At 32.6% G+C, this 14,818-nt stretch overlaps 1 protein-coding gene across 2 annotated transcripts in view; it reads right to left on the bottom strand.

The window, feature by feature from the left end:
• LOC107582396 (ephrin type-A receptor 8-like) overlaps positions 1-14,818 on the bottom strand; it is an 86,081-nt gene that overhangs the window by 30,224 nt on the left and 41,039 nt on the right. For both annotated transcript variants that reach the window (XM_016268223.1, XM_016268225.1), the window contains exon 3: positions 4,515-5,178. In XM_016268223.1, coding sequence (XP_016123709.1) covers positions 4,515-5,178 — 664 coding nt within the window. The remainder of the gene's footprint in view (positions 1-4,514; positions 5,179-14,818) is intronic.

Below are 14,818 nucleotides of genomic sequence, written 5' to 3'. Positions count from 1 at the left end.
ATATATGTTTATCATTCTTCAGAAAAAATATTGACAATCAAAAATTTGAGCCGAGGAAGTTTCTGAAATTTGGTTGACTTGATACGGAATGACTCATATCTAAACACTTGCGCCACATGAAACTGATCTGCGAGGGAACTGAATGCATGATCGTGAATAGGGGCCTAAAATAACGCAATCAACACATGCAAATAAATTACACAATCTTTCTCAGCTTATATGCAGAGCCAGTTCCTCACATCTCTCGAACCGCATTGTATTTTCACCTGGTTGTCAAGTCTGTGTCTGCTTAGTAAATTCATAATCTGATTGGCTGCTTTCAGATGCATGATCTAATGTCATATATATTTAAACTCTACAGCTCTCTTTCTTTCCTTTTCATTCAATTGTACACTGTCAGAAAATAAATATCATTATCTAAGAGTGACAGACTAAAGCATTCTGAAATTCCCTTACGTGATGCCAGCGGGCTGCTGATGTGTCACCTCATGAAAGACAGCGAGATGCCTAACAATCACTAGCACATGCTAGATTGTATGGAGGAGTTCATAATTATAATCTGTGAGAGCATGAAAAGTGGAAATTGGTGGCTTGGATTGTGAAAAGCTGGCCTCTTCAACAATGTACAGTAGCTTTTGATTGGCTTTCAAATCATCTAATGTCACGAAATGTTATGAAGTCAGACTTTTTACAAAACTCAATAACTAACAAAAGACTTCAATTAACAACTCTGAACTCGGAGCCCTTCAGAATAAAGAAACACTGTTTCGTCTTGAACAATGTACGGCATTTTTATGGTAAAACTCAACTGTTTAACTCTAGGGGAGTTGGAAAATGAGCCTATTTTCAAAAATAGTGGAGTGTTGCTTTAAGCTTTGTTTTGTGCCCTCGCAATTTTTTTTCAGCGTATTGTTGATGCTAGACAAGATATTAAAAACGACTTAAGTAATGTCACACTTATTTTTAAGTGACACATAGTGAGTGCAAACAGTAGCAAGCAACATCATACAAGTAGGTATAGCAATAACAAACATGGCCGGCAAGGGACTACACAGCTCAACAAGGCTAACACAAACACAAAACGCAATATTGCAGTGAAATGTACACGTTCAACAGGCCATAAATGCACACCTTCAACAGGTTCACACACTTTTACAGTCCTAGTGAGTAATCAGACCAAACTCACTTCTGATTTGACGCCAGCTACAATGCATGCTGGGTAACCAGCTGTGCCACAATATATTACAGTGCTTTTTTAGGTGGAAACAGAGTGTCACTTATATTTGTTGATGAATAGAAAGTTCAAAAGAACAGAATTGAGTTGAAATAGAAATCTAGAAATCTTTTGTAGCATTATAAAAGTCTTTACTATCACTTGTGATGAATGTATTGCATCCCCGTTGAACAAAATTGTTAATTTCTATGATATATCAGGGCTATCATTTGACATAATATTTTGAAATATATTAGATTTTTATATTTTCTGCTTTCATGTTAATTTCAGTAAAAAAAATGTTTAATTCTGTTGTGTTTTTTTGTCTAGTTTTTGTTGTTTTTAAATATGTCTAAATAGTTTTTATACATTTTTATTTCAGTTTTAGTTTTAGTTATTTTAGGTAAACTAATAAAAAATGATGAATGTTGCCTTGGAAACTAACTGAAATAAAATAAGTTTAAGTTTTTATATTTTATTTTATTTCAGTTAACAAACACACACACACATAAAAGTAAACATTTGCCATCAGCAAGATTTTTTTAAATATTATTATACATTATTATACATTATTATTATATTATTATTCATATTTATATACTTAGCAAGGACACATTCAATTAATAAAAAATGACAGTAAAGACATTTAAAATGTTGCAAAAGATTTCTATTTAAAATAAATGCTGTTTTTCTAACTTATATAATTTTCATTATAAATTATAACATCAGCACAACAATTTGTGTAAAAAGTTGAATAAAAATTGTCTTCAGTTCAAAGCAAGAAAATCTGACATGACCAAATCACAAATGGACAAAAACACTGCAAAATCTGAAATATTTCTTGTTCATTTTACATCACCGCATTTGATGTTTATCTATTTCTCAAAATCCTAAAAAGTTGTTTCTTTCCAGACTTTTCGATATGGCCTCAGACCATTGGAGCCCGCTGTATTTTCTGATTGTTAACCCCAGCACAGCATCATCATGGCTCTCCAAACACAATTGTTTTGCATGGAAGCCTGTTTACAAGCGCTCATGAATAAGTTAGCCCACAGCGGCGGCCGAACATGTGGGGAAGACACTCTCTCTTGAATCTAAGTAGGTTAAATCAACTTGCCAAATGGAGTGGATTTGACAAGGCTCCTGCTACCCCAATGAGCATGAACTATCTCATCTCCTCTGAAATGGGTATTTTCCCTACATTTTCACGCTGGACCGGAAGGCCTGGGAGTAATGGCTGCCACTGGAAAACCCAAAACGGAGCTGACAGGAGTGAGGCGTGAAGCTAGCGCTCTGTTTTGATCGGCACTTAAAGCCCATCGCTCGGCTCTCGGTCAAAGAACACGGGAAGCCTTTTGACATTTTCTATTGCGACGACATGCAATCCTTCCACGGGGGTCTGCGCCTAAGGCTTTAAAGTGGCATACTTTTTTTTTGTTTTCACTGTGTCCAAGAGCAGCCCAGTTTGCCGTGCCGGGTTTGTCCCTGAGATGTGCGTGACTAGAGGAGGCCGCGTTCACCGAGAGAATTAGCACAGCGACCCAGTTTAGACACCGAAAGCCTGACTCTGCAGCTCAGACACTTAACCTTTACTGACACGCGCAGACAGCGGCAGCACTTTAGAAAGGAGGCAGAGGAAAAGGAAATGGATTGCTGTGAGTACTATTAGCCACAGATCGAGCAGAAAATGACCTGACAAACTATGAGTTTGTGACCGTTTGAGTAATACGTTCGAAACAGAATGCCCTTGTACCGGCAACATGAGGGACATTGAATTAATAACAATTCCATAGAATTTAGTCATGTATCCTGTGAAATATACAGTGGCTGCTCAATCCAGTGCAATGAGAAGTGCAAAAACGAGCTGGTTAATATAATTGAGAAACTAGAGAATGAAAGAAACATAGTAATATAACAAAGTCCTTTTTTAAAATGGTTTAACACAGAACCAACAATATAATATAATATAATATAATATAATATAATATAATATAATATAATATAATATAATATAATATAATATAATATAATATAATATAATATAATATAATATAATATAATATAATATAATATAATATAATACTTGGACATCATCTTGTGTTACTTTAAAAATTACAATTTTCAATTTTGAACTTAATGCATTATCTATACTATTACATTGCATTATATTATATTATATTATATTATATTATGTGTCATTGCAGCTAAAAATATTACATTAAAAATGTATTATATTATATATTATATTTAATACTTTACTATTTTAATCTTAAACATATCATTAAAAAGATTAATATTACTAATATTTGAAAATGTGTCTCTAAATAATCCTCTTTACAGCAACACAGCAAAAAAGTATTTAATACTTTATTATTTTAATATTAAACATAAATATTATTGATATTTAAAAAATGTGTCAACAAAAATCACCACAGCTAAAAATATGACATAAAAATGTATTTTTTTATATTTTATATTTAATCATTTGTGTCTCATCCTCTTTACAGCACCACAGCAAAATTGATATTAAAATTAAATAAAAAATATTATATTTAATACTTTATTATTTTAAAATTACAATATTAAATATTAATATTATTGTTATTTAAAAATGTGTCTCTAAAATAGTCCTCTTTACATCACAACAGCTACAAAAATTACATGAAAAAAATATTTTGCATTATATATTTAATACTTTTTTATTTTAATAATAAACATATAAATACAAATATTAATATTATTCATAATGTGTCTTATCCTCTTTACAGCACCACAGAAAAATAGATATAATACCTTATTATTTTAGAATTAAACATTAAATATCAATATTATTGATATTTTTTTAAATGTGTCTCTAAAATCTTCCTCTATACAACAGAACATATATATATTTAATATATCAAACATTTATGATTATTATTGGCTACCTTTTTTTAAATTCTGTTTTCTGCATTATTGCCAAACAACCAAAAGGGGGGGGAAACATCTCTAATTGTTATATCAAACATTTATATTTTATGGTTCTTATTAAGGCTAAGAACAAACCTCTAACCCTATTACACCTTAACATGTGACTCGTCCCACTACGGGCATCCTGAAGTCCTAGCAGATAATAAAACAGGCAAAAGCAATTGCCTTCAGCTGAAGAAGAGACTTGAGCCGCGTCTAGTGACCAAAATATCATAGACTGGATTGGGAATTGTAATTATCCATCTGTTTGAAATGTTCAAAGGTGCTCAAAGATGGTGAATAAGCAACTAAATTCATGCAGAATAATAATAATTAGAGTACTGTCACTCACCAATGCAGTTGTCTCTGTGCTCCTCAAAGCCGGCACTGCACACACATCGTCCAATAGGAACGAGCCACTCGCCCTCAGAGCTGCAGTACATCTTAGGAGTGTCTCTCTCCTCTGCGTGGTCCACACACTGACCTCTGACCTCCACCAGAGACGACGAGTCGGCCCCCGTGACCACGTCCGTGAAGACGGCCAGGTTGCGAGCCATTCCCGTGCAGCGTTTGTAATACACTCGGACGGACACGATAGCGATGCAGGCTCCTATATCCTGGAAGGCCAAGTAGAAGCCGCGTTTGCTGAGCGGCCCGACGCCGCGGATCTCAGTGTTGAGCTTGAGTCTCCTCACCCCCAGGTCCACGTTAGTGAAACTCTCGTCGGCCGCGATGGTGTCGATCTTGGAAAACTGACTCTCCCAGATGCTGGTGCCAACGTCGCGGTCGGCCTCGTAGTAGTAGAGGTTAAAGGTCTCCTTGCAGGTACCGAGCACGCCTGGCATGCTGTTGCAGTCTCGCAGCGTGAATTTCATCTCGATGTAGATCCGCCGGGCGCCGTCTCGCTGGATCCAGTTGGTCCGGAGCCAGTTGTTCTGGCTGGGGCTCATAACGTTGCACACCTGGTACGTGTGGATGGGGCTGAAATACTCATCCATTTCGTTGATTGCATCCCACTGGCAAAGACAGAAAGAAAATCAGGGTTATTAACTAAAAACTAAAACCATTAAAAAAAAAAAATTATTACATGAAATAAAAGAAACTATTGAAATAACAGATAACCATTTTTATTTTAGCTAGTTGCCATTGTAACATTGCCATTTTCTATCATTTATGCTGAAGTACTAAAATAACTCAAACTAAATAACTAATAATACATGAAAAAAAGAAAATGACAAAAAAGCAAAATTATTACAAAATCTTTAACAAAAACTGTAATAAAAACTGAAAATCCTAAAACATTTAACATTTAAACATTTAAATCCTAATTTAAAATATTAACAAAAATAGTACGGTATGATAGTATACATGATAATAAAAGAACACTGAAGAGAATAAGAGCTGAACTTAGTTGCATTAGAAAAATTTCATATTGTTTTGCATATAAAAATTATTCGAATAAATAAATGATTATAAACAATTTCTTATGAAATTATAAAAAAACAAAACATGGAATCACCATGTTGAGATCACATGACCAGATGCAACAAGCTACTGGCGAGTTACTATTTATAATAATAATAATAATAATAATATTAATAATAATTTCTATAGTTAACTAATAACTTATATAGTTACATTTATCTCTGTGACGCCATAAAATAAAATGAAATAAAAAAAATTATAATAAAGGCAGTGAAAACAAAAAGCAAGAAAAAAAGAGGAGATTACACACTTAAAATGTATTGTTGCAATCACCTCTTTAATGCGATCTTATTTATGGATTTACATATTTACAGTATGAAGATTCTTATAAATCAGCCCATTATTATTTCAACAGCATATCTCTTTTCACAGCAATGTGCATGAGAGCTTCTTTAAAACGTTTACATATGCATTGCGGTGCATAAGATTAATATCATGATGAATGTGTCCTGCATTTCCTTAATGACGTTCAGAATCCCTCGTTATTCATGGGTGGTTTTGTGCGGTTTAAGCAGTTTCTTATGCAATGTAAATAATCAGGCATGAATAAATATTTTATTATGAGTTGCAAATGAACTTAAAGATTCATATCATGAACCTGAAGCAAAAAAGAAATAAAAAATACAAAAATAGAAATGCTGATCAATGTGAATGAAGCCGTCCACAAGCAGGGAATTTCATCTACTGTATTGGTCACAAAACACCAAACCTGATAAACAGGTACAAAATACCTATTGCTAAATAACTAACTAAAAGAAGTTGCTACTAATTTAACTACAGTTTTCAGTAGTGTAAGCTGCTTTCAAAATACTACAGCTTTTCCTGTATGTAGCGGAAGCGTGTAGCACGACAAAAAACATCGCTGCTTTTAATGAGACATTGTACTGTGCACACATTTTAACAGCTGAGTAAACTGAAGAGTTAATCAATCCCCTTTTTCTAAAGTGCCTGCTATTCATCTTATTTTTTACATGAGAGTGGGTATGACCATTTTTAACTTGAATGTGCAAGTATTCCGGTGTCCAGTGCCAGTTATTTCAGTTGTACAAAAAACAGTCTGTTATGCTGCTTGATATTGCAAACTGGTGTTTGCTATCATATTATTATAATTTATTATCATAATAATACTGGTTTGTAGCACAAATAGTGCTTACTTGAAACTAACTCACTGTCAAAAAAAATTCCAGCAGCTGTGGTTGCCGGAATTTTACCGTAAAAAATACGGTAGCAACATTTTAGGTTTTAACATAAATTTACAGTTAAATACCGTAATTTCATTAACTGATATAATGTTAATATACCAACCTATTGAAGTACTGAAATCTGTTTTGTACCTTTGTAATACACTGATAACCACCAAATGCAGGTGGTGATTAAAGAAAGTCACATGATGTACCAAAGCAGCTTTTAAATAATAACATATATAGAAGGTGCACAGTGTCATTCACACAAACACTAAACACCATCATGGCAACACACGTGAAACTGAAATAATGCAATAAACATTCATTTAACAACATTAGGTGTAACACACAACCCTAATATACAAAACTGATAAGAAAAAACTAAGAAGAAACATAGTTATTTCAACAAAAAACATCAAATTTGAAATGTAACGCAGGGAATTCTGGGAATGTCAACTTACGGTTATTCACTATAAATGATACCGTATTTTTCACTTCCAAAAACGGTATACTACCGTAAAATTTATGTCCAATACATGTAATGTCCAACACAGTTTTTCACCGTATACAGTAGGGGAATTTACTGTTAACCATTTAACAGGTTTTTACTGTAGCATTTTTACAGTCTTTTATGGTTAAATTCACGGTCATTTTTTACAGTGGTTATTTAAGAGAGCAAAAGATTCTAGGTCATTTGTAGGTCTAAAAATGCTGCATAGCTCTGGTCTTAAAATCTTAATTTGGGAGACAGAATTAAGCTTGCAATTATTTAACTATATATATATATATATATATATACATATACAGTATATATGTGTATATACTGTATGTGTGTGTGTGTGTGTGTGTGTGTGTGTGTGTGTGTGAAAAAGATGCAAAATATAAATGGTGATTTGACCTTGCTTGGAATCTTTTTTTAATAAAATGAGAAAATACAGTACTATACAGAACATACAGAGTTAAAAACAGCAGCATGTAACTAAATATTTTGGGAGAAAAAAATATTAAAATTATGTAAAATATATAGCCCTTGCTTGAAACTAAATAAATTAAATAAAATATAAAATAAAACAATAAAATATAGTACTATACAGAATATACAGTCAAAGCAAGTAGCATTAATTAAATATTTGAATAAATAAATCTTGATTAGATTACATTAAACTTACATTTAAATTCACACTAAATACAAATTGATATACAGGGTCAAAAACAGCATCATTTAAGAAAATATATATTTTTAAATATATGCAAAATATATATGTCGGTTAAGTCCCTGCTTGAAATAAAAAAAACAATAAACACATATACATACACACACACACACACACACAATAAAAAAATGAACTATACAGAATATAAAGAGTCAAAAACAGCAGCATGTAACTAAATATTTTGGAAAAATAAATAAAAAGATGCAAATTATATATAGTGGTCAAGTCCCTGCTTGAAATAAATAATAAAATAATAATAATAATAATAAAATTAATTAGAATTAGAATTAGAATTATTAAGAAAATATAGCACTATATACAGAAAATGTACAAAAACTAAATATTCTGAATAGAATATAAAGAATAAGATTCAAAACATATATGGTTATGTTTCCTCTTGAAATAGAAATAAAAAGTAATCATAAAAAATAAAATAAAATAAACTATACAGAATACAAAAGTGCAGAAGTAGTACTACAGAGTCAAAAACAGCAGCATGTAACTAAACTCCGTCCCTGCTTGAACTGCTTGAAATGAATACTGGAGTTTGCCACTCATAAAGCAGCTTCCCCAACACTGGTGATAAATAATTGAAATCTGGGTTCCTCAAGACTTCTACTTTCAGGTAGACGGCCAAGAACAACAGCACTCAGTCTTAAGTCCCTCGTCTCTCCTCACCGCAGATAAACCAGCGTAAGGAGAGTGTATGGACGGCTGTCCTCTGTTTTGATAATGCTGTCTGTGTGTAATTAGCTCGTCTCTTTCGTCCTGCTCATGAAATAGTAAAGCAGGGAGTTGAAGGCTAGCGGTATGAAAGACCTCCAGTCCGGCTGGGGTTCAGCCTCGCGAGGAGGAGCCACTACGTGCCGCCACACAGCGAGTCTTTGATCTCAGGATCTCAGAGCTCACACCGGCCTCTACAGACGGCACACACCACGAGCCAGCGCTGAATATTCACTGCTAATTAAAAGCGGAGGGCTGCTGGATAAGCAGAATGGACAGATGATGAAGCTCAGGAGAGGGAAATATATACGGCAAAAAACTGTAATAGATCTAAGGAGACATTTCATGTAGTTTTACTGTAAAATACTCTTAAATGTACAGTTTTTGGAAGTGAAAAAGAATGTCATCAGTGAAAATACATAAAATTAACATTCCCAGAATTCCATGTGATGGTTTTTCCATTTAAATAAATGTGTTTCTTCTTATATATTATTTTTAACGTATGTAAGTTTAAGCTTAAGTTTTTTTTACTGTAAATTTAAGATAAATGTGTAATATTTTAAATGTTGCTACCTTATTTATTTATTTATTTTCAGTAGTTCTGGCAACCACAGTTGCCTGTTTATTTACCATAAATTTCACAGATTTGGTTTTACAATGTAGGGCATGGTGCTAAAATTTAAATACTACTACTACTACTACTACTAATAATAATAATAATAACAATAATAATAAACATTGGAATTAAAATGATGCTGAAATAAAATAAAATATAAATAATTTTATTAAAAAATTACAATTAAAATTGTCAATTGGCCAAAGCCTTGGGAACCAACTGAAATAAAATCAGTTTAAGCTGAAGTACTAAAACAACTAAAACTGAAATAAAAATAAATTAAAGCAAAATAGAAACAAACTAAACAAATAAATAAATAGCAGATAAAAAGTTAATTTAAAAACAAAAATTTAAATGAAAACTGAACATATAGAAAAAGTCAGCAATTATAAAAATGAATAAAGAACATTAAAAAAATTGTTTTGTTAATTCAAATGAAGCTGAAATTAAATAAAATATAAATATTGGATTTAAAAAAAAAACTTAAACTTAAACTTAAAAATTGTTTATTGGCAAACACCTTGACAAACAACAGAAAAAAGTTGAAGTACTAAAATTACAAAAAGTAAAACCAAAATAAAAAATAAATTAAAGCAAATTAGACAATTAAAATAAAAACTTAAAAAAGTTTAAGCTGAAGTACTAAAATTACTACAACTAAAACTGAAATGAAAAACAAAAGCATACTAAAACTTAAACTGGAATTAAAATAAAAAAATTAAAATTGAAAATGAAAAAATGACAACTTTTCAACCAAATGCATTAAAATACTAAAATAACTCAAACAAAAATAAATTAAAGCAAAATAGAAATATAAAAAAATCACAAAAGCACATTACTAAAATTACAAAAAACTTAAATAAAAAAAGTTATATGATATATGATATTAAATTGACCTTGTCCACCAACTGAAATACAATTAAATAAAATAAGGTAACTCAAAAAAGCATCATAATGTTTTATATGGGTCGTACCTGCTAGCAACAAAATCGTTTTATTGCTAACAAGGGCAAAAGTGTTAACTTATAAACTGGTTGGAAAAGCAGAAGTTTAAGACCACCATGCAAACACACTAGCATTCAGCTCCCACTGGCCTTGAGTAGAGCGTCTCCTCTGAATACATTACGGACACAGCCGGCCTAATTGAAAGGGAAAAGGCTGACCTCAGAGGAGGCTTGAGCTCGGCCTCCGTGAACTTGGCTTCTTCTCACAAGTACATCTTCCAAAGCAGCAGATTTCCTCGCTTTCCTGGCCTCACCTCGGCCCGTGCTTCCCATGGGGAAGCTACAAAAAGCCTGTTGCGGTAATTAAAATGTTGGATTCGAGCGAACACCGTAACCAGCCTCCCACTTTGAGTCTTCAGCGGTTAAATTTAATTTGTCCTTGCGCTAATGATTAGATTAGAGAGTCTGTTCAAATCTAACACTTTTCAGGTTGGCTCGAGGGCTGCAAGTCATTCATTTAGTTCTTTCATGAGGCTTCCGATAAAAGTCTGCGCTTTGTTTTAGCTACATTACATATTAGACGATCAATGAGAGAAAATGATTGAAATTAATCAAAGTGACGGTACAATGAGCCACAATGAACATCTTTCTGCTCAGATATTGTTCATCTATTTGAGACACTTTTGATGTAAATTGAGCTAATCTACATAATCTCCATATCAATATAAAGGTATTATTCTTTTTTTAATGCAGATCCACTAGAAACTTTTATTCAATGAATTGATACAGCTCAATGACTTTAGTGAAGCAAAGTATAATAAGAATTACAAAATTAAATAATAATAATAATAATAAATAAAAATATGGTCATTTTAAATTATGATTTGAAGTACATTTTAATAATTAATAAAGTAATTAATGTTTTAGTGATCCAAAGTCCCTCTATTCATTTCAGTTTATTGGGGTAATAAGAAAATATTGTTGGACTATAAACTTTTATTAATTTAATACAACTTTACTCAAAATAAACAATAAATGACTAAAGTATAATTAGAAATACAATACTATTTCTAAATTAATTAAATGAATATTTGAAACATTTTAAATAATAGTTTTTAATAATTTCATTTTAATAAAGTAATTGTTTTATTAAGTCATACAGCTGTCCCTAAAGGTCCAAATTCCCTTTATTCATGCAGGGGCCCTTAACTAACTATTTAGCATCTTTGTTTGAATAAAATATTGAAGAAAATATTTTTATGGGACACGTCAAACCCATCAGTTCAGAACCAGGGGAGATCATTCTCCTGCATCCATCATTCATAATCCGTGCCGTTGTTCCTGGAATGAGCGCAGCAGCAAACAAACGAACCGCTGCAAACATTCATGCAGTCATTACAGAGAATTAAAGCGATTCTGAAATACATCCCCAGAGCCATTCATGGAAGATGTCACCAAAAATATGCACAAAAACAGCATTTGTTTCCACTTCTTCTGTACAAATCTAGAATAAGCAGTTTCCCAAAATAATGTGCAAATAGCACTGACAGAAAAGTACCAAGGTGTTAAGGTTCAGCTGGTTAACTTACAGGCAGTTTACCCAAAAATGAAAAAAAAATCTATTTGTTTATTTTGTCCATACAATTGATGTCAGTGGGGTCCAAAATACCACTATATATATATTTAAAAAAAAAAAATGTAATGTGTGTGCTCAGAAGAAACAAAGTCATACATGTTTGAAATTGCATGATGTGAGTAAATTATGACAGAATTAATTTTTTGGGTGAACTATCCCTTCAAGCAGTTATCCCTTCCATGCTGATAGATGGCCATAATTACAACATTATGCTAGCAAAATCTGAAAACTTTCAAAAGCAGTTGTGTGTTTTGATACAGCATTTATTATTATTTTTTTTATGGAAACCTTGATAAGGTTAAAAAGTTTGGGATAAGTGCAATGAAAAAAAAAACTATCTTACTATGTTACTTATGTAACTATGTTACAAAAAATGCATTTAAAGTAAATGTGTTTTTCTGTCAATATGGGGTGCGGTGTGTACATTAATGAGGAAAAAAAAATAACTTAAATGATTTTAGCAAATGGCTGCAATATAACAAAGAGTGAAAAATTTAAGGGGGTCTGAATACTTTCCGTACCCACTGTATACCAAACATTTAATAAAGTATTAAGCAGCAAAAACTGTTTTCAACTCTGACAATAAAAGTAAGTTTCATAAGAGACATTTAAAAAAATCTTAATTATTCAAAACTTTTGGTTGCCAGTTTGTGTGTGTGTGTGTGTGTGTGTGTGTGTGTTTTGTGTGTGTGTGTGTGTGTAACTTGCCATAAATTCTAGAATGCAAAATTCTTAAATAAATAAACACAAAACACTACAAAAGCTCTACAGTTAGGCTTCATAACCAAGTTCATAAAAGCAGTTCAGACCCTCTTCAAAATGACCAGTATCAAACGATGCTTAACCCAGGGTTAAGAGTGGCCTGACAGGGGTAAGAATAGTGTGAAAAGCTGTAAATGCAGCTTGGGGAGAAAAAAAAAAGAACTGGCAGAGAAAAGTCTTGTCTCAGTTCTCAGTGATCCAATTTCAGATTAGCAGCTGGGATGAAAAAAATCCTTTGAATCTGGTTTGACAAAAGCATCAGAACAACTGGCCATGCTGGGCTGGTATTTGCACTGACACAATCACGTAGCATCAAGGCAGACACTTCATCTTGGAAACCCGCTTCTCTCAAGTGTGAGAAATCTTGATTTGAATTGAATTCTCTGCCTGCTGATTGGAATACAGTCTCTGACAGTGATAACCTTTGTGGAACGTGTCTGCTAATTGTGTATGTCAGTTATGCTTCATCCAGAGTGAATAACATCTCCATCTGTAACCGTCATCCCCTGTTAACATACGTGTTTAGTCCAATAAAGTGAGCCGAGCAAGAGTACACAAACTTTCAAATGTATTTTGAATGTATATAGAATGACTGAAGTATGTAATTCTTTACTGAAACATCAACATACAAATAAGCAAATAAAATAAGTTGCTCAGATTTGCCAAGATACCAAAGCTTGCAATCAAAAGTCTCTCAATATGAACTCAAGCGTCTCATCAAATTCGTACAAAGCCAAATGATTTAAGCTGCTATCTGCATTCATTTTAAGGCTATATATTAATTCACTCATTACAGACTGTTTTTGTTTCTTCTAATGAAGTTTAGTAGAAACATTTGAGACAAACTTGTTACTTAAAGGAACAGTTCACCCAAAAAAGAAAAAAATGCTGAAAATGTACTCATCCTCAGGCCATCCAAGATGTAGACGAGTTTGTTTCTTCATTACGACAGATTTGGAGAAATGTAGGATTCCATCACTCGCTCATCGATGGATCCTCTGCAGTGAATGGGTGCCGTCAGAATGAGAGTCCAAACAGCTGATAAAACATCACAATCCATCAATATATTTGTTTAGAACTGTTTTGGATTTTATTTTTTTTAGCTTGTAAAGAGTGCTTGATCTGTGCATATTTATCTACTGATTCTGATTAAACGTCTTTTTCACTGGAGAAAGCAATACATAGAGGACTTGTATTTTAACTGGAAACAATGGTTTAAATTTAAAACTGCCTTAATGATGGACTTGTTTCTTACAAACACAGTTTTTCATTTCACCAGATGTTAATTGATGGACTGGAGTGGTGTGGATTACTTGTGGATTACTGTGATGTTTTTAACTGTTGTTTGGACTCTCATTCTGACGGCCCCCATTCACTGCAGAGGATCCATTGGTGAGCAAGTGATGTAATGCTACATTTCTCCAAATCTGATCCAATGAAGAAACAAACTCATTTACATCTTTAGCTAATTTTCATTTTTGGGTGAACTATTCCTTTAAACAGAGAACTCCAATAAGACTCCTGAGCTATCAAAGAGCAATAAAATGTTCCTCTGAGCAGAATTCTTAACTGGACACTAATATAATGCTCCTGTACAAACACATTTTTTGACACCAAATATCTACCCACCTTTTGGACCCCACAAAATATTTGCTCAAGACTTTTGCTTTTTCCTTCACTACCTCAGAGGTGATGAAATATCAGTATTTATCCAAGTGCCTGTGGTTCTGAGCAGACAGAAGGGAGAAGAGAGAGACATCCTGCTCTTCTTAAGAAGACGAAGCTGTTCCAGGTAGATAAGTAGACAGTTTTTCAGAATCTCACAGACATGTGTTTAAAAATTATACCATATATTTAGAAAAATATTCTAAGTGTCTGCCTTCCTGTAACTCATTCACCAAAAACATAAAATGTCATTATCCATAAATTTTTTGCAGACATTTCCATTGACCCTAAAACACAACACTTGTAAATTCATGTAAAAAATCAATACGGAAAATTCCTTCATATTAATACAGTATTGTGTGTGTGTGTGTGTTTGTGTGTCTGTATATATATATATATATATATATATATATATATATATATTTCA

The sequence above is a fragment of the Sinocyclocheilus grahami genome, unplaced genomic scaffold, assembly GCF_001515645.1.
Source record: "Sinocyclocheilus grahami isolate Dianchi unplaced genomic scaffold, SAMN03320097.WGS_v1.1 scaffold44.1, whole genome shotgun sequence".
NCBI classification, from domain to species: domain Eukaryota; kingdom Metazoa; phylum Chordata; class Actinopteri; order Cypriniformes; family Cyprinidae; genus Sinocyclocheilus; species Sinocyclocheilus grahami.
Note: the sequence above shows the minus strand (reverse complement) of the source record. Positions and strands in the feature narration are given on the sequence as shown.